Source organism: Coloeus monedula, assembly GCF_965178545.1.
Source record: "Coloeus monedula genome assembly, chromosome: 3".
In the NCBI taxonomy this organism is placed as follows: Eukaryota; Metazoa; Chordata; class Aves; order Passeriformes; family Corvidae; genus Coloeus; species Coloeus monedula.
The window spans coordinates 112,433,712-112,460,181 of NC_138783.1; the positions used below are offsets into that span (position 1 = coordinate 112,433,712).

Consider the following 26,470-nt stretch of genomic DNA (forward strand, 5'->3'; position numbering starts at 1 on the left):
TTCAATGGTTTGCATGATTGTTAGTGCGGGTAACTTCTCATTTTTAATTATATTTATCTTTCTGGACAAAATGTCCAGCACACAGCAGGATAAACGCATCATGTGGTGGGTGAGCAGCTGGTTCACAGGTCAGGCACAAGGGGTTATAGTGAAGGGCAGGGAGGCCCTGAAGAGAAACCTCAACAAATGAGAGGACTGGGCAATTACCAACCATATGAGGTTCAACAAGGGCTAGTGCCAGATTCTGCACCTGGGATGGGGCAACCCTGGATATGTGGACAGACTGAGGAATTCGGTGCTGGAAAACAGTGTCACAGAAAGGGACCTGGTGTCCTGGTTGATGCCCAGTTGAATATGAGTCAGCAGTGCCCTGGCAGCCAGGAGGGACATCCGTGTCCTGAGGGGCATCAGGCACAGCATCACCAGCTGGGCAAGGGAGGGGATTGTCCTGCTCTGCTCTGCTCTGCTCTGCTCTGCTCTGCTCTGCTCTGCACTGGGGGTGGCTCACCTCTATTGCTGGGGGCAGTTTTGAACACCACAATATAAGAAAGATATGAAGCTCTTAGAGAGCATGTAAGGGAGGGCAACGAAGATGGTGAAGGGCCTTGAGGGGAAGCTGTGTGAGGACCAGCTGAGGGCACTTGGTCTGTTCAGCCTGGAGGAGGCTGAGGGGAGACCTCACTGCAGTTAACAATTTCCTGGTGAGGGGAAGAGGAAGGGCAGGCACTGATCTCTTCTCTGTGGTGACAGTGACAGGACCCAAGGGAATGGCCTGAGGTTGTGTTGGGGGAGGTTAGAAAAAAGTTCTTCCCCCAGAGGGTGGCTGGACATGGAACAGGCTCCCCAGGGCAGTGGTCACAGCACCAGGAAGTGTTTGGACAGTACTCTCAGGCACATGGTGTGACTCCTGGGGATGGTTCTGTGCAGGGCCCGGAGTTGGACTGGATGATCCTTGTGAGTCCCTTCCAGCTCAGCATATTCTGTGATAAATGTGAATCCCCCATTTGTGAGTTTCCATCCCAAGTAGTTTCTTGATCTATCAACCTGTACTCAGTAATACACAGAGTGCCCCACTTCAGAGCCCTTTGTTCCACAATATTGACTAAGATCCATCTCTGAAACAGAGAAGTACATTCCCCTTAAACATCAAAAATAAATACCTGTGCTGGTTAGCTGCATCTATTGGAAGATATATAATTAATTCTTTTTCAAGTAAATCATAACTCTTAATGATTACAAAGAAGTGAAGATCCCTTTTTATGTCTCATGTTACAGTATAATAGGAGTATTTTAAGGCAGACATGTTTGCCACCCTGTATTTCATCTATTTTAAATGAGTAAATTTTACTGCCCTGCTTTCTTACAACACTTACGTAAAGTGCATCAGACATAACATCACTTGAGTCTTGAAGTATTGTTTGAAACAGACTTAGGCTGACCTCTTCGGAAGAGGCAACATTTGTCCACAATTGCTGACTTTCAGTATTTAGAGTTGCAAACATCTGATTTAATAATAACGGATTTGTTGGAAAAAAAAATTCTTGTTGCCACCATCATCCTCTTTGAAGGACTTTGGTATTTTTTATTCCCCTGGGATACAGGTGAGATTTGTTAAAACCTTTCATTTCTCTTACCTAAAGCATAAGCCCCAAAGCATAGCTTTCTCTCTTGGCTTTCCATCAGTATTTAAGAAGAGGAGGCAGCCAAGGTTATGTGTCTGTATCTTTCAGTTATTGGTCTTTTGCTGTCAGTAATACCTTTAAAATTTTTACTTTCTTCCTTATTTTCATAGAAGGTTTAATTAATAATGTTGTTAAATACAGTGTTACGGTGCACAGAACCTGATTTGCCTCATATAGTGCTGTTGATCAGCTCCAGTAGCGTCCAATAGCTGATTGACTGTGGAAACTCTGTTAGTCTTCAGTGGAGGTTCTGTAACTTTGCTCCCTGAATCAAGTGTCATAGTGAAGCTGACAAAACAAGGGATGTGACCAGCACCAGACCTTACACAGCAACCTCACAGTGTCTTTTGGGCAGCATTTGAGATGGGCTTTTTGAATGAACTGGTACAGGAAAATGAAGAAACTCTTTTGTTTTAACTTGAAACCACAGCAAACCATCTTTTGTTTGTCTGTGACAAGGAAACAACCATTTCAGATTTGAACTGTCAAAACTATGAAGCTCTGGCAGACTAAGGAGAGAGGGATCTATGCTCAAACCAATACAGAAAAGATAAAAACTTGTCTTGCTGTTTCTGTTTTGAAACTGTTATCGAAAACAGGAGGGATAATTCCGAACAGAATTCTTCAAGAGTAAACTAACTCAAATGCTTAAAATGTACTTCAGTATAATAAAAACTTCAGCCATGTTCTGTCTGGACACTATTATCTAGTCCAGAGGGAGGCCCAGTGTATTGCCAAACCCTTTCTTTCCCACATCAACTGAAAGGGAAGAAGGCATTGTAACAGAAAAAAATTCTGTTTACTTGAAATAATCTGATCAATAAACAAGCCCCCAGACCTAGTAAGTTTGGTGCAAGTGCCTTTCCTCTTAACTGCTTATACTCTGTGATCCTACACTGCAGCATAGTGTCTTCAGATGTGATGGTATCTGTTTGAAAATGAGAAGGTTTGTTTCTGTTGGCATTTGCACTAAGTAGTTTTCCTTCCAACATCTTACCTACTTCTACCAAGTCTTTCCTAGCTACTTTAGATCTTCATATCTTCTTGCTTTTTTTTCTCATGTAAAAGTAAGTATGAGAAATACTTTCTTCCAGATAAACCAGGCTACGCATGACCAGGCAGTGGTGCTACAAAATGCCCTACAAAACATTCCTAATCCAACTTCAGAATGCATGCTGAGAAATGTAGCAATACGTCTTGCACAGCAAATATCTGATGAGGTTGGTGAATTCCTTTCTGTATCACCTTTTTTTCCTTATAGCATCTTTTCTATATTTTTAATCCTTAAATTTAATGCTCTGTAAGACACGGATTTTCCTTTTAAAATGTCGTGAAATGTTTTAGGTAATCTTCATATGAAAGAGAAAACTCTCAAATCATTGCCAGTGTATCTTTATATATTGAAGGTACATTAATGATTCAAATGAAAACCTCAGTAAGGCTAAAGAATGTGCTTTGCAAACGTAGTGGTCTTATCTGTGTGGTGTGGCCAAAACTCATTTGGATCTGGAATCATGAGTCATGAAATGAATCATGAACACATTAGTGAATTCGGCTGAATGCAGCAGGAGCTAAAATCACAACTGCTTGAACTTCCTCTTCCATGTGCATCAGGATCCCTCAGTTTCCAGAGTGGAAGCCATAAATATAGGTTTTCTGTACCATATAGCATATCTGCAAAACTATCTCCAAAATGTTTCTGAGGTGTCTAGATAGAAGATATTATTGTATTATCATCCTGGTGTTGACAAGTGCACTGTCTCTTGAGAACCAAGGACAATGTCTAAAGAAAGCACAATGTGCTGCACTGCAGGACTGAGCCATCTGCCTTCTGTCAGTGGTGGTTTTGCATCCATAGGTGTAAAATCAGCCAATTGAACTCTGATTTAATTAAATTTCTTCCATAGAAGAAATGTCTTTTGAGGTGAGATGTGAGGAAAGGTTTTTGAATTCTGCCTTTGTCTTTCTTAGAGGCCTGCTAATAAATACATACTATTTTTCTTTCACCAAGCACATCAAAGCAAACAAAATCTGAATGTCTTTAACAGTATTGCTGTCAAAGTTTTGTCTGTAGTTTTCTGAAATTATGAATACTGCTGTAGATCTAAATTTCTTACATAATTGTAGTTTGCCTTTGAAAGGTTTTTTTTTTTTCCTTTTCATGTTTTGATGGTCAAAACCACTTTTCAACAGATCTCACAATTTAAAAAAAATTAATCTGACATAGTTTCCATAGGCCAGAGAGAAGACTTTAGCACACAGAGGAATCTTACACCTTTTTAAAAAATGTTGGTACTTAAAGTTTGAAACTACAATGAGATAAAAAAAACCCCATTATTTTTCTTGTGGCACTGTTGCTGTAAGGTTGCTTTGCTTGTAATAAAGATAAAATGTCTTTTATTTTTCTTCCAACTACTGTTGAAGTCCATATCAGTACAAGAATGCACATTGTTCAGGTTTCCTGATGCAGATACCTCACTGGCTCAGCTTCTTAAAGTCCCGTTTTTTTATTGTCTGAGCTTTAGAAAAATGAAACTTGAAATCCTTGGGAACTGTCTGCCATCTGCTTTTAGAGATTACCTATTTTTTGGACATTCTATTTTGAATATAGACTTCAGATAAGTTTTGTATTTTTTTTGAAAGTTGATGTGAACTATAAAGAACAGTAGTTGTAGTATGTTTTTGTAATGTGTGTTTATCAGTAGAAACCATTGGATGTTAACTCAGACCATGCACAAAACACTGAAGAGGGACTCTGCATTCATAAGATACATGAGCTGTGTTCTTACTCATGTTCAAACCTCTGTATCTTGGACATGAAGCAATCCCTTTATATAATGATCACATACTTGATAAGCATCCGTTTGTCAAGCTGGCTATCAGCTAGCACAGCATGGGGAGAAACCCTAAAATAAGTTCAACTTTTTACATTGCTTAGGAGGCTGGCTGCCTTCCAGATGAATGCTTGGCGGTTTCTTGGGTTTTTTTCCTAAATAAAGAAGATTTTAGCATTGAAGTTGGTAGTTTCTGCTAAGCCTTAGAATCAGAGTTTACATTGCTTAAGAGGCTGGCTGCCTTCCAGATGAATGCTTCGCAGTTTCTTGGGTTTTTTTCCTAAATAAAGAAGGTTTTATCATGAAGTTGGTAGTTTCTGCTAAGCCTTAGAATCAGAGTTGCATACATCCTACTTTAAAAACTGAAATTTTACATGAGTGAAGTATAATTACTCTTCAAGATATGTCACCTGTTTTCTATTTAAGGAAAAATTCTTTGTTTTAACATTTTAAATCCTAAATTTTATATGAAATACATTTGTGGGAAATTAGAGTCCATTGTAGTGTTATTTGCAGCTGCATTTTAATGTTGCTTTAGTTAATTTCTCTTTTTTTTTCAGGCTTCAAAATACATCCCTGACATCTGTGTTATCAGGGCAGTACAAAAAATTGTTTGGGCATCAGGTTGTGGGTCAGTTCAGCTGGTTTTCAGCTCAAATGAGGAAATTAGTAAAATCTATGAAAAGGTAAGAATTCCTGAATAACTACTTTTCTTGTATAACTGTTTGTTTGTGTACCAAAGGGAATGTTGACCTGGTCAGGCTTACAGTGTGATGAGCTTTTAGGTGGATACAGTGTTGTATTTCACAATCTAGTACATGTCATTTTCGTAACACAGCTTAATTTTCTATTCCAAATTCCTTTTCTCGGTAACTGTTGAACTGTAACTTGAATCTGGTGTCAGTTCAAAAATGCACCAGTTCTGTAACTGCTGTAACATGTTTTCAGCCCAGTTAGTTCTGCATTTAAATAAGGAATAAGCATTTCCTGCAATGCTAATTTGTCCAGTCTTTAAACTTAAAAGGTCTGTTCTACAGAAGTGATTCAAGGCATATGTGCAGCCTAGAATGAGAAAGAATAGCAAAGTGATGTGAGAAGCATTGGAAAAAACCATATAATTGCTAATTCTGTATAGCTTTTTTTCTTTTAATAATGGCTTCACATGTGGTTTACACAAATAGTTTGGAGTTGGGAGTTTTATATCAGTACATTATCACACACCTTGTGTTTAAGTAGTGTTGCTTACAGTTACAGGAAATAATAATCTGTATTTTGACAGTGATTTTAAAAAAGCATCTTCCTTTTTTTGTCTTACAAAATCAGGTTTAGTACTCATCAATACTTGCCTGAGAGTAAAAGGAAAAGGAATATGTAGGGAGGCTTAATTCTTGGTGTATTCGCTGTTGTGCTTGAATGATCAATTGAAAGGATATTTACTTCAGCAAAATGCAACACCTCTCCATTAGCTTTCATAGTGTTTTAATGGCATCTGCTTCTATTGCTGTGAGCATGACTTCTTCATGAAATAAAGTTGGGATTGAGGGTTTTTTTAGCTGATATTTGCATATAAAACATGGTTTAGTTCATGTGACAGTCCAGGCACGCAAAGATAAGTGCTTGTATCTATACATAGGATGCTTTAAGAGCAGTAGTGCACTATAGAAAATATACCTAAAAGAGAGCATGCCTAAATGTACTTTTTAAACTTTTTTCTGGGTAATATTTGTACATTTTAGTTCTGTAAAAATACTTTAAAATAATTGGAGTTTTAAAAAAGGTGAAATTTAGGCTGTGCATTATCAGTCATCCTTCAAAGAATTCTGTGGGTTTTTTGTTGTTTTTTTTTTTTTTATTCTTACTGACACCTGTATGGACATTTGTAATAAATGGCAGCTGCATTTGGTTTATACTGTGCAAAAGGAAAATAAAATTTGAAGGGGAAAAATTGGAAATTCAAAAGAGGAAGGAATTGCAGAAATAAGCAGGGAAAATAAAGTACTCTTTGTTAATATAACATTAAAAGAGAGGAAAGTATTCTAGAAACAGAGGAATATTGTGGAAGAAAAGACACAGTTTAAGAGAACTGTATCTGGTTATAGATGAGAGGAAATAATTTTATGATGGCTTTACAAAGATTAAATATAATGATGTACTGACCCCCCAGCTCTGGGTGCCTGAGTGCAGCGAAGTACTTCATTGAGTATAAAATGTACTTTGCCTTTCTCCTGGATCCCTGCAGCTGGGCAGAAATAACTTCCCTTTCTAACCAGGGCTTCAGTGCAGAGCAGGTGCAGTTCTGGACTTGTTGAAGGCATTCTGCGTTTGCTTTCTGATCTTGAGTTGTGTCAGAACTGCCACATCCTCCTGCTGCAGTGCAGTGACTGCCTCTGATTTTTCAGTTGTTGTGCATGGACAAAATAGTGTTTGTTGCCAGAGTGAGGCATATTTTGGCCTGTTGACAATTAATTCTCTCCTCTGCGTTGTAATCCCTTCTTTCTGCCTAATTAATCTTGATACCTTTCCACATATAAAACAAATATTAAATGCCTCTAGTTAATGTTGCAAACCTGCACTCATGATTTATAAATGATGAATTGAGACCTGCTCGCATTCAGTTTCTTCAGAACTTCATGAAGGTAATTACTTCTAGATGGAGGAGAGGGCTTGCCTCTCCTTTTATTTTGAAAAAATGTACCAAAATCAACTCAATTGATTCAGGTGTTTAGTTGAAGAAGTAACCTAAGCACCAATTAGCAGTAATATTATTTTCTGTTTCAAAAATCACCACAGCAGCTGTGTTTAAAACTTAAACAGCTCTTTCATGTTTCTGAAAAATAGCAAAGTGATTAATAAATCCTAGCAGTATTAAAAAGCTTTTTGGTCAAATAAATTGTGAGTGTCAAAGCCTTGTAAAACTGGATTGATGAATTATACAGCACTGTGCCTTTCTCTGTTTGAGTAGTAAGAGTTTTCCAAGCTTTAACCTCCATGTTTTGACTCGTAAAGAAAAACAAAGCAAAAAAAAATCCCAAACAAAAAAAAACCCCCAGATGCAAACCAACAAAAACTCCCAACAGTACTAACTGATGTAATTGTTGCCTACAAGCTTCCTATTTAACTTCTGTCTCCGTAAATTCACGCTTGGAATCCTGCTTTGAGAAGCACAGTTCTGGAAGTTCGAGTCATCCCACATAGTGCTTTGGCTTGGATCTGAGTGGAGTGCGTAAATACTTGGCACTGATAATCACTTAGTATCACTAAGTCACTAATCACAAAGCTGTGGTTTGTGTTTGTTTTTAGCGATATACCTTGGAGCCAGTTGGGTTTCTTGGGATTGTTTGCTGTACCCACTTTGTGCGCTCTTGTTTGTTTTCACAGACAAATGCAGGAAATGAACCAGACATGGAAGATGAACAAGTTTGCTGTGAAGCACTGGAGGTGATGACCCTGTGTTTTGCTTTGATTCCAACGGCACTGGATGCACTCAGTAAAGAGAAGGCATGGCAGACGTTTATCATTGATTTACTATTGCACTGTCACAGCAAGTAAGTTTTGGTGTTGTTTTTTTATTTTCTTTTTTGTATCACATCTATTATTTGACAATTCAAAATGAGTATAAAGCCTAAATGCAGAGCAGTGGCTTCAGCCCATCTGAAGTTGTCACGTGAAGCACTGGGGTGGATGTTTTCAGAAACCATCCAGGTGGAAAGTTGTTACATGTTATTAAACTTGGTTGCCGGTGCTTTATCTGTGACTAAAGAGTTAATTTTAATTTACTGTTGTTTCATGAATATTCCAACTTTTCATTGCGAGAGATCAGAAATTAGTAGTGTCTTCAGCCTTTTGGTACGTTTTAAAGGGATTCGGAATGTGGTGCTCTCAGATGAATGTGGTCAGAATTTGAGCACTGTGTTTTGGGATTTTTGACTTTTCTAGATAAACAGGTTGAAAAGTCTTACATTTAGGAATATTTGCCGTAACGAAAGGATCAATGGTATCGTCAGAGCATCTCGTTACAGTGAACTCTTTGCACACACTGGTGAAACTGTGGAAGGTTACCAGAAATACCTCAAGCTTTATTGGTTTGCAGCCTGTGGAATAGGGTATTGAATTTTCAGTTTCACTGAAGCTTGCTTGTATCACGCATTGTATGGAAAAATAATTTATATTGTCAGTACCAGAAACTAGCTCTGAGCTCTTTTCTCTCATATGCCTGTAAAACTTGTGATATGTATGATAATGTCACTTAGAATGGTGCAGCTGTTCATTTTTACATGATAGAATAGCATAAACATAAGTAGAAACAGAAGACTGCTTTGTAAATGAAGATGGTGAAGTTGAACTAAGGTGCTGAAAAGTTCCTCTTCTGGATTAATGTGGAAACAAATCACTGTTTGTAATGCAGAGAAGGTTTAGCAAATACCAGACAGAACTGAGTATCCTTCCATGACAATTGTTCTCTAATCTCCTACATTCAGTCAGAGAACAATGTGAGCAAAAATATGCATGTGAGAAAATATTTTTGGTGCACCATAAAAGACAAGGAAGATGATCAAGTTCAGATCTCACAAATAGGATCTTTCTAGAAAAGATCAGATGGATTGTTTGTTTTTCAGAGTTTGAGATTGGGACTTCTGTTTCCTCAGAGCATAACCATGCTACCTCTAAATTGAGAAACAGAATGCAAAATTAATACTAAATGCTAGGGCAGTTTTTTTCCCCTCCAAGATAATTGATTTTGTAGTGGTGTCCCCTGAGTGCAAGATAATTGATTTTGTAATGGTGTCTCCTTAGTTAAGAGGAGATAGCTGAACAGCTAATCCTAAATAATCCTGGAACCCAGAAGTATTTTGCTGATTTCTGTAAAGTGTTTGGTGGCCACATGTATGTGGCCCAAATAAATAAAAATTTTTGTGCTGGTGTAAAGCAATGGCACTTATACCCACTGAAGAGACTGTTGTCTGTTAACTATACAGAAACCTGTGACCTGGAGCAGTCAATAGGGCAGGATTCAGGTTGGCAGCTCTAAGGGAGGTGCTTGACCTCCAGCTGTTCCACCTGCTGAGTGCAAATTCATCATGCAGCTCATGTCCTGTGTGCCAGCTCTGTGCTGTCATCACGTGTCTAAAACAGCACAAGATGCCTGTGCTTAGGCAGCTGCATCCCTCTCATGATTCCTTAAGAGCTCTTAGATTGTTATAGCTTCACAAAAATATAATACTGTGTTCAAACATTGCATGCTCCTCAGAAACATAACAGTGTGAGGCACGTGTTCGCTTGGTTGCATTTCTCACATTAGGAAAATACCACCTGTATCTATTTCATTCTGCCTTTAAATGCACAGACTTGAGGAGTGTCTGTGTGATGTGTCCCAAGCAGCTGATGGATTGTATCTTAAAATAACTTTCTGTGAGATGTTCTACAAAAATGTCAGCTCAGCAGTCAGACCCCATAAAATGTCAATTATTGTTAAGAACAAAACAGACCAGCCCCGCCGCACGGTCTGCTGCAACTCAGAGCAGAGTAGGAGAACTTGCAAAGATCAGAGAAGGGTGACAAGGGAGATCAAAGCTCTGCAATGACTTCCATCTGAGGAACAGCTGAATAGCTGGGGGCACTTCATATTGGAGGAGAGATGAATGGTGGGAGGAGAATACCACAGAGACCCTTAAAATCAGAAGTAGCAAAGGGAGAACAAAGGAAGAACTGTGTTTCTTTGTGTAAGACCTTCTTGAGCATAACACTTAAGCAGTGCAACCCTTCGGTTTGGAAATGGTTTGAGGGGTTCTTTTGTGAACTTGTCCAGTGAGGGCTGTGAAATACTGCTCTTGGTAGTCTTCCTGAACCACGGATTGTTAGAAGCTGAGAGAACATTCTGGAGAAGTGTCACTGCATGATTCCTTCTTCTTGTGCGCTTTCCTTTGTGCATGGTACCAGAGATGGGGTGCTCAGCCAGGTGCATCTTTGCTCTGACCTCAAGGTCATCCTTATGTGGTTTTGAAACCACAGTTAACCACACATGAAAAAACTCTGAAGGGAATAGGATTCTTTGGTGTGCTTTCCACCCTGACTCCATGGACACAAAACAAAGACAGCCACATCAAGCAGACTGCAAAACTCAGTTTTTCATATGCTGAGATACGTTGATAAAATCGTTCATTCAGCATTCATTTGTAGTCTCTTCCCACACAAACAGAGTTGTTCCTAACAGTTTTTACAAGGCATACTGCTCAGACAATCCTACTACTTAAAAGAACAGGATTTGGGATTTGCCTTAAGTAATTTTTTTTTTACTGAACTTTATCCATTCCCGCATTGCTCCAGTGATTAGATTAGATTCTGAGGTGAAAAATTTCCTTTAATTATAGCCACTTGAATTTTCAGGAGGGTCATCATCTCTCACATCTTACTAATGATAAATTTTGATGACTTCAAAATTACTCAGCAAACTGCTGCAGCGACACATAAAAGCAGTTTTACTGGAATAGTTCTCATTTGTCTTACCAGGTACAACTGGTGCTTGATTAGAAAAAAAATGATTTGGGATTGCAAATGGTTGTGTTATGCAATATTTGCTGGCAGTTGCGAAGGTGTAGTGGTGTTAGGTGTTTCTAAGTTTCTTTTTCTTTAAATATTTGATTTGTGGAACAGGTTTTGTAATATAATTAATGCATCTGAAATTTCACTGCAAGGAGAAACAATATGATGGGTAGTGAATAATTAAACTATTCTCGTTTCTTACATTACTTTCAGTTTTAGAAAATGGCATTAAGCAGATAAACACAAATTTAATTAATGTCCTGTTTGGATAGGGAGATTGAATTTAATGTTTCTATTAAATTATTTCCAGAACCGTTCGTCAGATGGCACAGGAACAATTCTTTTTAATGGCTACCAGGTGTTGCATGGGACAGAGACCTCTCCTTTTCTTCATTACCCTGCTGTTTACTGTTCTAGGGGTAAGTTTTCAGAGATAAAGTCTTCAGTATGGGAGTGTCTGTAAAAAGTAATAGGGCAAAATACCTGCAAGAAAAGACGAATTGGTATTAACAACAGTCACTAAAATATAGATTCCTTCTGACCTACAGGCAAGCAGCACAGATGATTTCCATTTGAGCTAGATCAGGGGAAGAGGGACTCTTGTATTTTCTGATAAGAACATGAACAAGAGGCTTTAATGTCTGCATTTGATCTTTGGTGATTGCTAACCTTTAAGTAAAAACATTAGCAGCTTAGAGAGATACCTACAGTTAGTGCCTTCTCCTACTGGTCCTGCCAGGGCTTTTCAGTTCCCCATGCTCATGCCTCTCTTGAATGTTTGATTTTAAGTTTTGATTTGGTTTTCTTTCTCCCATTCAGGTATAGAAATTGCTACTAAAATAGTTGAGAAGTCATTCATTAACAGCTAAATACTATTGTAAACTTCTAAAAGGTTAAAAATCACCTTACACTTGTTTTCTTTTATATTTATTGCCAGATTTAGGGGAAATATGTTGGTGTTGCACTGTAAGTAGAAGCGTGTATAAATTCTCATTTGCTTTTGGCTTACACAGAGCACTGCAAGAGAGAGAGCTAAGCATTCTGGAGACTACTTCACCCTCTTAAGACATCTTCTTAACTATGCTTACAACAGTAATATTAATGTACCCAATGCTGAAGTTCTTCTCAATAATGAAATTGACTGGCTTAAGAGGATTAGGGTAAGTTTTAGGATCAGTTTATTCCTGATAATTAGGTTTTTGCTGCTTTATTGTAAAGTACAGTTCTGAGCTTGGTAAATATTTGCTGTTTGGAGTATCCTAACTTTCTCTTAAATGGCAGGATGAAGTAAAAAGAACAGGGGAGACAGGTGTTGAAGAAACTATCTTAGAGGGTCACCTTGGAGTAACAAAAGAGTTGTTAGCATTCCAGACACCTGAGAAGAAATACCATATTGGTTGTGAAAAAGGAGGTGCTAATCTCATTAAAGTAAGTTCAAGTTTTTTGACCTATGGAGGGGAATTTTTGTCTTTGTGAGGTTTTAGGGGTTTTTTTGGGGGGTGGATGTTTGGGGGGTTTTTGTTGTTTGTTTTTACCTGTAAATAAGTCAAAAGAAGCTTCACATCTTGTGGTCTGTATCCATAAATATACTTTAATTGGAGTTTAATGTTTTCTTCAAAAATAATTTTTAAAATTCCATGTTTCATTCATAAAGTGTATTTAACATTCTCATTCTTACTGTATTCCAGTATTTGACAAACATCACACAGAGATAGTGAGCTAGATACAGGGTAGTCCTGTACAGGACTGCTTTCCTTCATTACCCCTGTAATGTCTTTCCCGCACACGTTCTTAATTAGTGCTGTTAATGCTTAGGGCAGGTTTGAACAAATGCATCACCACATCTGAGCATCTCTTTAATCAGACTTGTTTTGTTTGTACCTCTGATATTATAGAACAGGAGTGTTGGTTTTTCAGCACTAATTGATAAAGACCTTTGTAGATAATACTGGTTTTGCAAAAGTAATTTTTTATCAATCAAGAACAGTACAGATTTTTTTTAACTTTGAGTGGGGAGGTGGTTTGCAGGGAACCACTTTAGAATGGAGTTCTTCTGTTCTAAATTTAAAAGCTCATTGTGGTGTTGGTCTCAATTTTTACTTTGTTTTTAAGTACCCCTCTGGTTCTCAGACATTCATTTATGTAATAGCCCTTACTCTGTTGTAAAATAATTTCCATGGTAACAGGTGATTTATTGTCTTTTTTTTTCAGGAGTTGATAGATGATTTCATCTTTCCAGCATCCAATGTTTATCTACAATACATGAGAAATGGAGAATTGCCTGCTGAGCAGGCCATACCAGTCTGTAGTTCACCAGCTACTATTAATGCTGGCTTTGAGCTCCTAGTTGCACTAGCAGTTGGATGTGTGCGAAATCTCAAACAGATAGTAGACACGTTGACTGAAATGTATTACATAGGTACAGCAATCACTAGTATGTAATACTTTTAATTATCTATTTTCTACTCTTTAATGTATATGTCATGTATAGGTTTTGTTTATATTATCCAGTGAACCAAATGCTGGGTTTTTTAGTTCATGGTTTGTTTGTGGCTGCTTTTAATGTTGGAAAATCAGGCTGTCAAAATCTAGAAGAGTTTGCCAGTGTAGCCTTTGTTTTTCTTTATGCAGTGAATGTACCGACTTGCATTCCAAGGCACCATCCAAATTCCAGCCCCAGTCACTTGCACAGCCTGACCCTTCCTATCTCAGTCTCTGACTACTCCCCTTTGTCCATACCAGCTCCCAGGAACCTCATTCTATCTGTATCTTCTACTTCTGTCTCATCATTTCAGGCTCTTCCTAACCAATCCCAGAGCCTCACCAGGTATCTTCAGCTTAGTTTTAGTGCCAGTCTCTTGATCGCTCACCTGATTTGTCATCATTGTCCACACACAGGCACAGGTCCACTGTTCTGTTTCTCTTTTTAGTTCTGAACTCATTCTCTGCTTGTCATAGTCCTTTTTCAGGCTCCATTTTGGCCTTGTCTCTGCACAGCTCTGCACTGAAAGAGCTTCCTCCCTCTCAGTGGAGGAAGATTGTAGTGATTGCAGTCTGTTAGTGCTTCAAAACCCAATAGTCAAGTGAAACTTGGGCTAATTTTCAAAAGGATGGCAAAAGGCTCATCTTTAGCATAGATTGTTGTTATCACTAAAATCATGTAAGACTTTTTTAAAAATGAACAAGCAGGAGCATATTTTCTCCAGCTCTATATGGTATAGCAAAAATGTTTTGCTGTAATACTAGCAGGGAAAGGGAAGATAGAAAAAAACCACCACCACCAACCAAACAAAATCCAAACACCATCAAACCAAGAAAACCCAAGCTTATATGGTGAGAAAGGCAGGGAGAGTTGGAGTTGTTCAGCCTGGAGAAGAGAAGCCTCTGGGGGTACCTTATTGTGACCTTCATTACTTAAACATGGCTTATAAAAAAGATGGAGGAAAACTTTTGTACCAGGGTCTGTAGTTATAGAGGACAAGAGGCAATGATTTTAAACTGAGAGTAGATTTAGACTGGACACAAGGAAGAAGTTCTTCACTATGAGAATGCTGAACAGGTTGCCCCATTGTGGATTCCCCATCCCTGGGAGTATTCAAGGCCAGGTTGGATGGGGTCCTGAGCAATCTGGTCTAGTGGAAGATGTCCTGACCCATGGGAGGGGGGTTGGACTGGATGATCTTTAAAGGTCCTTCCAACCCAAACCATTGTGTGATTTAACAGAAGGTTTAAACTCATAGCATTTACCAAAACCATAAGCAATTAAAAATAGTATCCCAAGGTGGGAGTCGTCCACTACCTCTCCAAATGGCAGTGCTACTTGCTTGAATGGTGCTATCAATGAGTCGTTTGAGGTTTTTCAATCTTCTTTTGTTTGGTTCCATCTCAGATGAATAAATTAAAAGGATAGCTTTATGGTTTTCCCCTCTGCCTCATCCTTTGTTCTTCACTCTTTTTTTCTACTGGGAAATAGTGTATTTCTTATCACCTCACATTTAGAATGATTTCATGGCATTTCGTTCCACTCAAGTATTTGATAAGCACAGTAGAACACCAGATCTCTGTGGTATGTCAGACAGAAGAGAGAGCACATGTATGAACTGTGCATGCTCTGTGATTCATGTACCAAGTCTGCTTGTAAATATGCATGCTCTCTTATATCAGAACTTTTTGTGTTAAAACTGCAGAACAGCAGCTTAGCATAGGAAACCTGTGATTGTAAATGTTCTTGAAGAGATGTCAGGAAACCTGAGAGAGAAGACTCAGGAGGAAAAAATATATATCAAGTTATATAGATAGCATTTGCTAAAATTGTTTCCCATCCTGGCAAGTAGAAGTGGGGCTTAAGTGAAATAATGTAAATTTTTTAAGGATTATAAATTTTTGAGAGTATTATAATTTTTGAAAGGCTTATAAACTGGTTATATATTCTGTATTCATTCAGCTGAATTGTTCAGCTAAGAAACTTGCTGGTATTGAGGAAAGACTTCTGTTTCACATATAAATAGACTAAATTTTTGTCTGGCCACCTCTTTAGTTATGCAGTAGAAGAAAATGTTATAGCATTAAGATTACAGATAGAACTGTCCTTCATAGAAGTTGGGTTAATTTTAGCAATTAAGTTTTCTGATGGAACATTGTTTTTTATTAAATTACAGTGTGATAACAGACTAATAATAATTTTATGCAACTGCCCTTTGTACTGTATGAATGTCCTCTTTATTTTATAACAAAACAGTTCTTTGACCACATTCTGCTGTTTTCTCTTAGCCTGTGAAGCGCTCACAGAATGGGAATATCTGCCACCTGTTGGGCCTCGACCGCCAAAGGGATTTGTGGGACTGAAAAATGCTGGTGCCACTTGTTACATGAATTCTGTCATTCAGCAGCTGTACATGATTCCAGCCATCAGGAACGGGATTCTTGCAATTGAAGGCACGGGCAGTGATGTAGATGATGATATGTCTGGGGATGAAAAGCAGGACAACGAGGTAAATTTAATTAGATAGAATTACCTAATCTTTAAATTGTAATTTATTTTTTTTTATGAAAAGGTCATAATAAATTTCTGTTGCCAATCAATTACTTTGATTTCCACTGATATCCATGGGGAAAATAGGATAATCTTTCATACTTGAATAGGGTCACTGTCAGAGGGGCACTTGAGAAGATCCAGGTGGCAGTGTTTCCAGAATTCCTCCTTGTGGTTTTGTACTGGAGAGCACTGCACCTTATTTCTGCCGCCACGACTCTGTTAATGCAAACAAAGACAGTATTTGGGTTTTCAGCTGAGAGTGTGAAACACCTTAGATTGTCAAATTAAACAAAGGATGCAACTGTGGGACAGCTACATATGAAAGTGAATTGCACAAATTTTCTTCTGCTTTTCAGAGCAATGTTGACCCACGAGATGATGTGTTTGGTTATCCACATCAGTATGAAGACAAACCAGCACTGAGCAAAACTGAAGACAGAAAAGAATACAATATTGGTGTTTTGAGGCATCTCCAAGTAATTTTTGGCCATTTAGCAGCTTCCAGGCTACAGTACTATGTACCAAGAGGATTTTGGAAACAGTTTAGGTAAGTAGAAAATTGAGAATTGATGTTTGTTCACTGGACCACTAAGTACGACAAAACTAATCATAGTAGAATGGCAATGATGTAAAGTGTAAGTTAGCAGAAGCTGTGCAACTTTATATGCTTTTTCACCATTCTGTAGAAGTCTATTAATACATTTAGGTTTACAGCAGGATGGTTATTTTGAATTTTAGCAGTTTTTGATAGTGAGACACTGAATTAAGTATGAAGTTATACACAAGACCATGTTTTTATACTTACCAGAAAGTGTCGGGGAAAGAACAACAGGGCACATAGTACATCAAAAACCAGTAGTTTGGCTCTTTAAGGAGGAGGGATTAGTAGCTTGAATAATTTTTTTTTTTTCTAAAAGAAATTATTGGTGAACAAAACAAAAAATATTTGACAAAATGTGCTTTCATTTTCAGACTTTGGGGTGAACCTGTAAATCTACGTGAACAACACGATGCTTTAGAATTTTTTAATTCCTTGGTGGACAGCTTAGATGAAGCTTTAAAAGCTTTGGGCCATCCAGCAATGTTAAGTAAAGTTTTAGGAGGGTCCTTTGCTGATCAGAAGATTTGTCAAGGATGCCCACATCGGTAAGTGTTGAAGATTTTAATCCTTTGTACAGAAGAACAACCCATGTTTGTATCCCTATAAAAGTAATTAGAGTCTAAGAGTGGGTTTTTTAAGGGAATAGATTTTGCTACCTTATTTTTTTCTGCAGATGAACATTCGTTTGTCTACAGGCACTTAATCATTATTGCTTCTACTTACAGATTGTATGTGAAGCATTGTGTATTGATCAAGGCAGGAAAGAAAAAGCTTTTTCATGTTAAAAGTGAAAACAATTATAGGGGCCAAATGCAATGTAGAAAATTTTAATACCTGACCAAAAATTGTTTCTGTCTTTGGTTTTCCATAGTGTGTGTTTAGAGCTGAGCCAAGTAGGAATCTTGAGTTCCAGTGAGTAAAACTGTTCATACTCACTATGAACATACTCACATACTCACTTACTTAACCTCTAATTAAGGAGAGTGGTGTAGGAGGTTCATCTTTGTCTTAAGGTTCCTGCTGTATTTGTAGTTAGCTTTAAATGTGAATACTGAAACTCAGCTTTGTAGAAGGTGTGTAAGAAACCATCCATGCCAAATCAGACTGCAGGTCTGTAGCTCACTGTTTTGATGATGGTTGTTAATGAAGGAATAGAACTGGGCATTGTAAAGTTGTAATTCCCTAGACTTTTTAATCTATCTCTCTTTTTGAGATGGATGGTTAAAATTGCATGCAAAATTCAGGATGGCCTAATGATCAACTTAGGCTTTTTTACATCTGGCTTTGTTTTATTATTGTATTTAATTTCTGTCACTATCAGTTGGCCTTCGTACTGTTCAGATCATGCGTGATTCTTTAACAATACAGATCTCTGTATATTGCCATTGCAAATACTCTTTATTTTGAAAGCTGACCATTTCCTTTAGCCTTCAGTTAGCAATTAAAAGACAGGGAAAAATGATACAAAAGGATTTTATTGAGGTAATCTTTCAACTTCAATTGAGCTAATGTATGAATAAGAAGAATTTGTAAAGTGAACATCTTAGGTTTTGTGGGTTACAATGAGTGACTAGAAGTGCATTGAAATACTGCAAGGTAAAATGATAGCACTGATTTTACTTTATATGCAATGGGTAATTAAATGGCAGATGCAGAGGAGAAGCAACATGAATTACCATTCATTCCTGATATTATGTACTATCCTGAAGTTTTTTCTGTGTTTTTGGAGCTCTACTGGATTTGCGTAGTTATGCTTACTAATAAAAATGTTACCCTGATTGTAGTTTAGGGAGGAGAAAACTCATGGTAACTAAACTGTGGATTTGTATATGGCAAATTAACAGCCTTTCTATATTTTGTAAGTTATTTAATGGATGAATGAATATTGCTGTTGGTTGAAGTGTTTCTAAATATTTATTTATTCAGTCTTTGAAGGCTTGATTGCATATCAGGAAAACAAGCCCTTCAGGGTTACACTGGAATAGATGCAGCTTTTTAAATTTATTTATCACTTCTTTATCTTTAAAAACAAAAAGTTGTTTCCAGGATGTATCAACTGGTTGTCTCTCAAGCATTGCTGGTTTATTGCTAGAGATTTGTTTGTGGATTATATTTAGAACACAGTGTGAAAGCCAGTCATAAACATGCAAAAATATTTTATAAAGATGGTGGTTCAGAGATTTTTACATAGAAAATAAAAAGACTTTTTGTTTGGTTTTTTGCTGAATTGGCATCTGTTTTGAACTGTTGTCTTTAGGTGTGATACAGTATTTGTGTTTATCAGTCTAATTCCTGACCATAAAAATGTGGTGTGCAGCTACTGTAATGTAACTGTAGGAAAACTGCAATAAAAAAGAGTTCAGTTCTTGTACTGCTTACACACTGTAGCACCTGTAAAACATAAGAAGTTGAACATGTTCCTACCTTTCTCATACATTTACCTATTCATTCCTAGGTATGAATGTGAGGAATCCTTCACAACTCTGAATGTAGATATAAGGAATCACCAAAACCTTCTCGATTCCTTGGAACAGTACGTCAAAGGAGATTTATTGGAAGGTGCAAATGCATATCATTGTGAAAAATGCAACAAAAAGGTAATGCTTCCTTATATATGAAATTTGTGTGCAACTGTGATGTTACAGCTGTACTATGTTCAGCCTTAGTTCATGTTCAGGGAAGAAAAGTCATAATTTCATTACTCAGTTTGGTATTTGGTGAGAGTAAATGAATGGAAATTTGAGAGCTGGTAACTGTTCACGTCCTTTTTTAGGTGGACACAGTGAAACGCTTATTGATTAAGAAGTTGCCTCCGGTTCTTGCAATCCAGTTGAAACGATTTGATTATGACTGGGAAAGGGAATGTGCAATCAAATTCAATGATTATTTTGAATTTCCACGAGAACTGGACATGGAACCTTACACGGTGGCAGGTGTTGCAAAATTGGAAGGGGATGATGTGAATCCTGAAAATCAGATAATACAAAATGAGCAGTCAGAAAATGAACACTCTGGGAGCACGAAGTACAGACTTGTGGGTGTACTTGTGCACAGCGGCCAGGCCAGCGGTGGACATTACTACTCTTACATTATCCAGAGGAATGGTGGAGATGGTGAGAAGAATCGGTGGTACAAATTTGATGATGGAGATGTGACAGAGTGTAAAATGGATGACGATGAAGAAATGAAAAACCAGTGTTTTGGGGGAGAGTACATGGGCGAAGTGTTTGACCACATGATGAAGCGAATGTCCTACAGGCGCCAGAAGAGGTGGTGGAATGCTTACATTCTTTTTTATGAACGCATGGACACGATAGACAAAGACAATGAACTAATAAAATATATTTCAGAAATCGCTATCACCACTAAACCCCACCAGATTAAAATGCCCTCAGCCATTGAGCGAAGCGTGCGGAAGCAGAACGTGCAGTTCATGCACAATCGGATGCAGTACAGCCTGGAATATTTCCAGTTCATAAAGAAGTTGCTTACTTGTAATAGTGTCTACCTAAATCCTCCTCCAGGTTAGTATGGTAGTGTGATAATTATGGATTCATTTCTTGCAAGAAGAATTTTGGTTTGTGTGGCCAAGGATTTATCTAGCCAGTGAAAATTTGGTGTGTCCTGCTTTGAATACTCTTGTCCTTGTGGACTTTTGCAGTTAGACACCTGCTGTTCAGTTGTTCATCAGTGATAAACTTGCCAGCATATTTAGCACAAAATACTTTGATAAACTATCAGCTATTACTCAGTTGCTGTACTAAATCAAGTTAAAATGCTCAAGTTTGAGGGCTCTTTTGTTGAAAACAGTTCTCAAAGGTGAGATGCTGAATTTGTAAAAGTCAGACATATGTTAGCCTCCAGGTACCTGTATTAAAGCTTACATTTTCAAATGATACATTATAGAAGCTAGAGGCTATTTTGATCCAGTTTCTTCTAAAATTGGGACACCATGTCAGACAAAACAGTAATCTGAAATCAGTTAAATTATTAAAAGTTGCTTTTACTTTGTCTACATGTGAGTATTCTGATTTTTCTTTAGGCCAAGATCATCTGTTGCCTGAAGCAGAAGAAATAACTATGATTAGTATTCAGCTTGCTGCTAGATTTCTCTTCACCACAGGATTTCATACAAAGAAAATAGTCCGTGGCCCTGCTAGTGATTGGTATTTTGTCTTTTAACAATAATTACAATTTTGGAAGTTTGATGTCTCTTAAAAGATCCCATTTAGATACATGGTGAAGGTGCACATGAAAAGGGGGAAAATTTGAGTAGAAGATACTGGGAAGAATTTGAGCCTTAAAATATCCTGCTGATCTGAACAGCTTCAAATTTAATTTTCCAACAGAGCTTAAATGTGTCTTTTTGTCTGTCTTTTAAAAAGAATGAAAGAATGGAAGCTGTCACTAGCACAGAACTAACAGGTTATGTTTTCTGACAAATTCAGAATGGTTTTTACATTGTTTGAATTGTTCTTAACAAAGCTCTTTACAGCCCATTGTTGCAGCGTATATTTGTATTCTGTTTGTGAAACATGTATATAGTGTCTGAGACACTGTTGGCAGGGTATTTTATGTACATTGCTACAGGGCCTGTAATTCAAATCCACACTGTGACAAACAGTCCTATCTTAAGGACCTTAAGCTGGGTTATTCTCTGCTGGGGAAAGGAGTGTGCCTTACTACTGGTCAAATTGGAGAGAAAATCTGGTATTCATGGCTGGTAGTTTACCAGCTAGTTACTAGTAAGTAGTTGTGTAATACATGGCAAATTTGTACCCCCAGTAGCAACTTCCAGAGTAGCTTAAGTTACTCCTTTTATTTTAAGAGATCAAAAAGAGTTGAGCTATTCCTGCTGGAAGGACAGAGTAATGCAAGACTCTCTCTGAAACATATTTTAGTCTTTGGGTATTGGTTTTTCATTTTGTGGGGTTTTTTAAGATCTGTAAATGGGACTATAAATTCTTGTTAGGTTACATATTTAATTATGTGTTGTATACACAGCTTATGAAATCCACCTGTGTTCTCTGCTGCTCACCCTCTTCCCCAGTTGCAGTACAGAGAGAATGGTGGCTGCAAAATAGGACCTGCTTTGAGGAGTAGTTTAGGGGGTGTAATGCTGTCTTAATTCTTACAGGTGATAGAAGTAAAATGCTACAGTTAAGTGTTAGGTTTTTAATTGAGGGTTATCTTCCATTTGTGATTTCTCATAAGAGTATCACTATAAGAACTACAAATTATCTGATTAGAATCATTTTGTGAACAAAAATGTTTGCGGATCACCTGTAACACATATTTTCTTCAAACTCTGCAAAAGTACATGTCTGCCAGAATTCACTAATGTCTGCATTTGGTCATAATGGTGTCATCTCCTGTTTCAGGTATGATGCCCTGTGCATCCTGCTCCGTCACAGCAAGAATGTACGCTTTTGGTTTGCACACAACGTCCTTTTTAATGTTTCAAACCGCTTCTCTGAGTATCTCCTGGAATGCCCCAGTGCAGAAGTGAGGGGTGCATTTGCAAAACTTATAGTATTTATTGCACATTTTTCATTGCAAGACGGACCATGTCAATCACCTTTTGCCTCTCCTGGACCTTCCAGTCAGGTATTTAATTTTCTAACGAAAAGCTTTTGAAACTTACTCTTTCTTCATCATAAGCATTTAGTGTGAAGTAAGCTCTGGAGTAGATGCATCAGTGTTGGCTGGAAAGCTGTACAGCCCATTTTGCACTACAAAACAGGATATAACTCAACCAGTTAGTGAGAGAGTTGCTGTCAGAGGGCTTCAGTTTCCCCTCATTTGTAAATCTCTGTGAAGGCTCAGTGGGAGCTTTGAGTAGGGAGTGTGAAACCTGCAAAATAAAACCAGTGGCTATTTTAGTGGAGTAATGTGTAGGGAAGTGAACCCTTGTTTTTATTTAGAACTTCAAAACAAACAAACAAGCCCCCACAAACAAGCTAACACTAACCTGAAAATCTGCAGGAGTTCAGTAAGTTTTAATCCCATGTATCTTGCAACAGTGAAATTGTCAAAAATTGTAACTTGGTGTAGGAGTAGACAGTGAATTGCCTGATTTTACACACCTAGAACTGACAAAAAAAAAGCCTATATCTTACTGTAATACTTGTGATAACAATGGCTTTGTTTGGACTCTATTAAAAAAGGTAACCTTTTCAAGCCTTTGCTTTGTCATATTTTTAATGTCTGCAGTGAGGCACTTTTTGCTTACATGGTTTCACTCACCTTCTCAGAATGTTTCCATTACAGTGTCTGGCAAAAGAATTTGTGTAAAATTAAAGTTAACACAGGCTTAGGAAGTGTTTTGTATCACAAGGTATTTGAGATACACCTGTAGAGGTAATTTGGTTTTCTTAGTCTATGAAGTTAACAATGGAATTGCATGTGTGTTTCTTGAGTATTTAGGCCTGTCTGCTATTGGAAAAAAAAGCCCAGTTAGAAGTTTCTATAGCTGCCTAATTTCTTGGATTTACATGGTATTGAGTGATGGGAGTCTTACTCCCTGTCTGTCTTTTTCTCTGTGTGAGACACAGAAGACTAACCAGCTGCTGGTACTTCAGAGCTTGTATGAATCCCATACCTTTTAACCAGTTCTGTTCTCTATCATAGTAAAAAGTATAAACTAAATAAAGATATGATAGGTTCAGTCACTAACAGTAGAATTTTTTTCTTTCTGTAGGCTTACGATAACTTAAGTTTAAGTGATCACTTACTGAGGGCGGTACTAAATCTTCTAAGAAGGGAAGTATCCGAACACGGGCGCCACTTGCAGCAGTATTTCAATCTGTTTGTGATGTATGCCAATCTAGGTAAGCAAATTGCTTTAACTGATGAAACTATAATAAACTGAGGCTTTATTAATGATCCAGTTGCAGAGGTAACAGCAGGAGAATCCAGTTTTCCATCCTTAGGCAGATTGTTATCATTACATGTCTTATAAATGCTCTCTAGCATCTGTGTTCCTCCTCTTTGGAGTTTGGGGCTTCAGTCTCCCTATCATCCTTGGAAGATAAACATGAGAAGCTTGAAGCAGTAAGACAGTGTCCTGCTGATAGAGGGTGGGGGTGAAATTTTGTAAAATATTTGACCATTGCTGTTTATCAGCTCATGCAGGAAGTAGACAATTTTAAAGGAATTTAATTTCCTGTCTCTAAAATTAATCTAGACGATTGTGTTAATTTAATTACACCTGTAATGTCTGTTGTTTTCATATACTTTGCCTACCAAAGTATTATCTGTCTGGCAGGTTTCTGCCATGACCCCCAGAGTAGAATTAATGTTATTGCAGAAAAGAGAGATGCAATTCTTCTGCTCCAACTTCTCTTTTCTTCTTCATTAGCTTTTCATAGTCAGTGCAGTTCAGGCCTCTGAGTAGGAGAGCACTCAGAGACTAGATAGGAAAATACAATTTTATTTGTGGGTCTGATCATTGTCACAATCTACCCTGCAGAGATAAACCTGGAAATACTAATACAGTAAGCTGTTGTCCTTGTCTTACTACTGTTACCTGAAGGCTTCTGTATGGATGTAGAGTTCATTCATCAAAAACCACAATAGCATCATTCCTGCATTCTGTGAAAAAGATTAAATTGTCTGACATTTTGAGAAATCAAATAGTAAACTGTTCACATCAAAGCAAGTGAGAGATCAGTTCTACACAGGATGCAACTACAAAACTATCTAGCATAATCAGAAAAAATGCCATAAAAAAGGCACTTACACTTCTTCTTATCAGAAAGATGGAAGGTAAGGTCCAGTTGTGTTTCAGAATAAGAAAAGACTTGGAAATGTATGAAAAATTATTACTTTTAATCAAAATAAGAAACACAATGCAAGAAGGGACATAGTGAATTTCCTGGTAAGTACTTGTGTATTATGTGCAAGGTATTCTTGCAGTAAAACCAGGTGTAGGTTTGGATTTTTTGGTTGGTTGGGATTTTGGAGGTTTTCTTACTGATTTTGTAATGTAATTTGCATTTATTACATTGTATGCCACAGTTAGAAATGTCTTAAGTTTGTAATTGATGTATCTAGGACATGATAGAAAAATAACAAAATACACTGGGGGGGGGGGGGGGGGGGATGTTTTTCCTATCCTGGGCCTCACAACAAAAGGATTAATTCATTGTCCAAGAGACTTCTCTGAGGCTTTGCTGTTAGCACAGATGTTACTTGTGGGTTGCTTAAGTGCTAATGAGCACTGTGAAGAAAAGAAACTGTAGTAATATACAACTCCCCTTCAGTGTGATTTTTCAGCTGTATATAGTTTTGTTGTGCATCTTTATTGATTTGGTTATTTTTCCCCAGAAAGTATAAATGAGGCTTTAATAGAAGTAAAAAGTTGCAAGTCATGTAAACTCTTGTTATTTTACTTTTTAAAAAGTCTAAAAATAATGTATTTTCAGTGCCAGAAACAAGATTTTTTTTTTTCCCCTCCCTGCCCCATAAAGGTGTAGCAGAGAAGACACAACTTCTGAAACTAAATGTTCCTGCAACCTTCATGCTGGTGGCTCTGGATGAAGGTCCAGGCCCTCCAATTAAATACCAGTATGCTGAGCTGGGGAAGCTGTACACTGTTGTGTCACAACTGATCCGCTGTTGCAATGTCTCATCACGGATGCAGTCTTCTATCAATGGTACAGTAAATTTTAAGTTTGCTTTAGATCCATTGACTATATCAGTAAACGTCTTTTTGTGCATGTTTAGCAATTATTTATAAAGTGGATTAGCTGGAAAAATGTTTTGCTTTTATGTGTAGCAGCATCTTTGATTTAAAGACACAAATCTGTTTGCCAGAAGCAAAAGTGATTTGTTATACTAAAAAGACCAAGACAGAAATCTGTTCTGTATTTTATGCTGCTTGGCTTATTCCTTAAAAATACTGGGAAATATTTTGTAAAGTAGGAGGTTGCTCATTACAAAGTAGTAATACTTTTAGAATAGTTTAAGCCCATTCTAAAGAGCTGTCCAAAGATGTTTTTATCCTGAGTAGGCGATAAAAAAATAGACTACAGAAATAATATGTACAGGAAAACCACCATAGCAGGTTTTGAGATAACTAATAGTGCTTACCACTGAAGAGATGTTGCATTGTTTTAGGTAGCTCTTGATTATGATTTGGTGCTCATTTAAACTCAAGACAGCAAACAGAAGCCAGCGCTTCAATTTATAAAAGATAAAGAATCAGCTGGAAATTGATTAACCAGAGTGTAAAGCATTAACATTTCCAGTAGCTGAATAGAGTGGAGTTATTTTTGAGAAATGGTGGCAGAATATTGGGCCATGTGGACTTTATAGCCTGTATCTGTACACGTTCCGCTAAGCATATTTTAGAAAACCTAATTAGAAATCTGTAGAGAAGCTATTTAATGGCAAACTCATTACAGCTTGATGTGTCAGGCTATAAAGTCAATAGGCTAGACTATGCTATAGTGAGATTAATGAACTGAAAATTTTACTGTGCTGTAATAAGCTTCAGAATCATGTGGCAATTTTGCTTGGGGTTTTTTCCAGTGCATTACTTGAAGCTTAAACTGAAAAGATATTCTACCTGTGAAAAATAGTTGTATATTCACTGTAGTCATAATATTGTACTAAAAAAGATTACTTGTATGAACTTTACTTTGAATACTAATTATGATTACTATTTGCATAATAAAGTTATTTTTTGCTTCAGCTTACGAAGCTGCAAAAGTTCTCCCTTGGACTTCTGGGCATCTTCAAACAATAACTCAAAACACTGCTAAATTTAGAAACA

General features: G+C 37.5%; 1 protein-coding gene across 3 annotated transcripts in view; it reads left to right on the forward strand.

Annotated features, from left to right (window-relative positions):
- USP9X (ubiquitin specific peptidase 9 X-linked) overlaps positions 1 to 26,470 on the forward strand; it is a 101,371-nt gene that overhangs the window by 60,581 nt on the left and 14,320 nt on the right. Inside the window, exons 24-39 of one of the 3 annotated variants that reach the window (XM_082277900.1) lie at positions 2,777 to 2,902; positions 5,077 to 5,202; positions 7,895 to 8,061; positions 11,367 to 11,475; positions 12,070 to 12,216; positions 12,338 to 12,484; positions 13,268 to 13,490; positions 15,827 to 16,047; positions 16,448 to 16,638; positions 17,064 to 17,237; positions 19,148 to 19,289; positions 19,466 to 20,216; positions 20,735 to 20,858; positions 22,074 to 22,299; positions 23,393 to 23,522; positions 25,164 to 25,349. In XM_082277900.1, the coding sequence (XP_082134026.1) occupies positions 2,777 to 2,902; positions 5,077 to 5,202; positions 7,895 to 8,061; positions 11,367 to 11,475; positions 12,070 to 12,216; positions 12,338 to 12,484; positions 13,268 to 13,490; positions 15,827 to 16,047; positions 16,448 to 16,638; positions 17,064 to 17,237; positions 19,148 to 19,289; positions 19,466 to 20,216; positions 20,735 to 20,858; positions 22,074 to 22,299; positions 23,393 to 23,522; positions 25,164 to 25,349 (3,190 nt within the window). The remainder of the gene's footprint in view (positions 1 to 2,776; positions 2,903 to 5,076; positions 5,203 to 7,894; positions 8,062 to 11,366; positions 11,476 to 12,069; positions 12,217 to 12,337; positions 12,485 to 13,267; positions 13,491 to 15,826; positions 16,048 to 16,447; positions 16,639 to 17,063; positions 17,238 to 19,147; positions 19,290 to 19,465; positions 20,217 to 20,734; positions 20,859 to 22,073; positions 22,300 to 23,392; positions 23,523 to 25,163; positions 25,350 to 26,470) is intronic. The other 2 variants (XM_082277901.1, XM_082277902.1) reach the window with 2 other exon arrangements.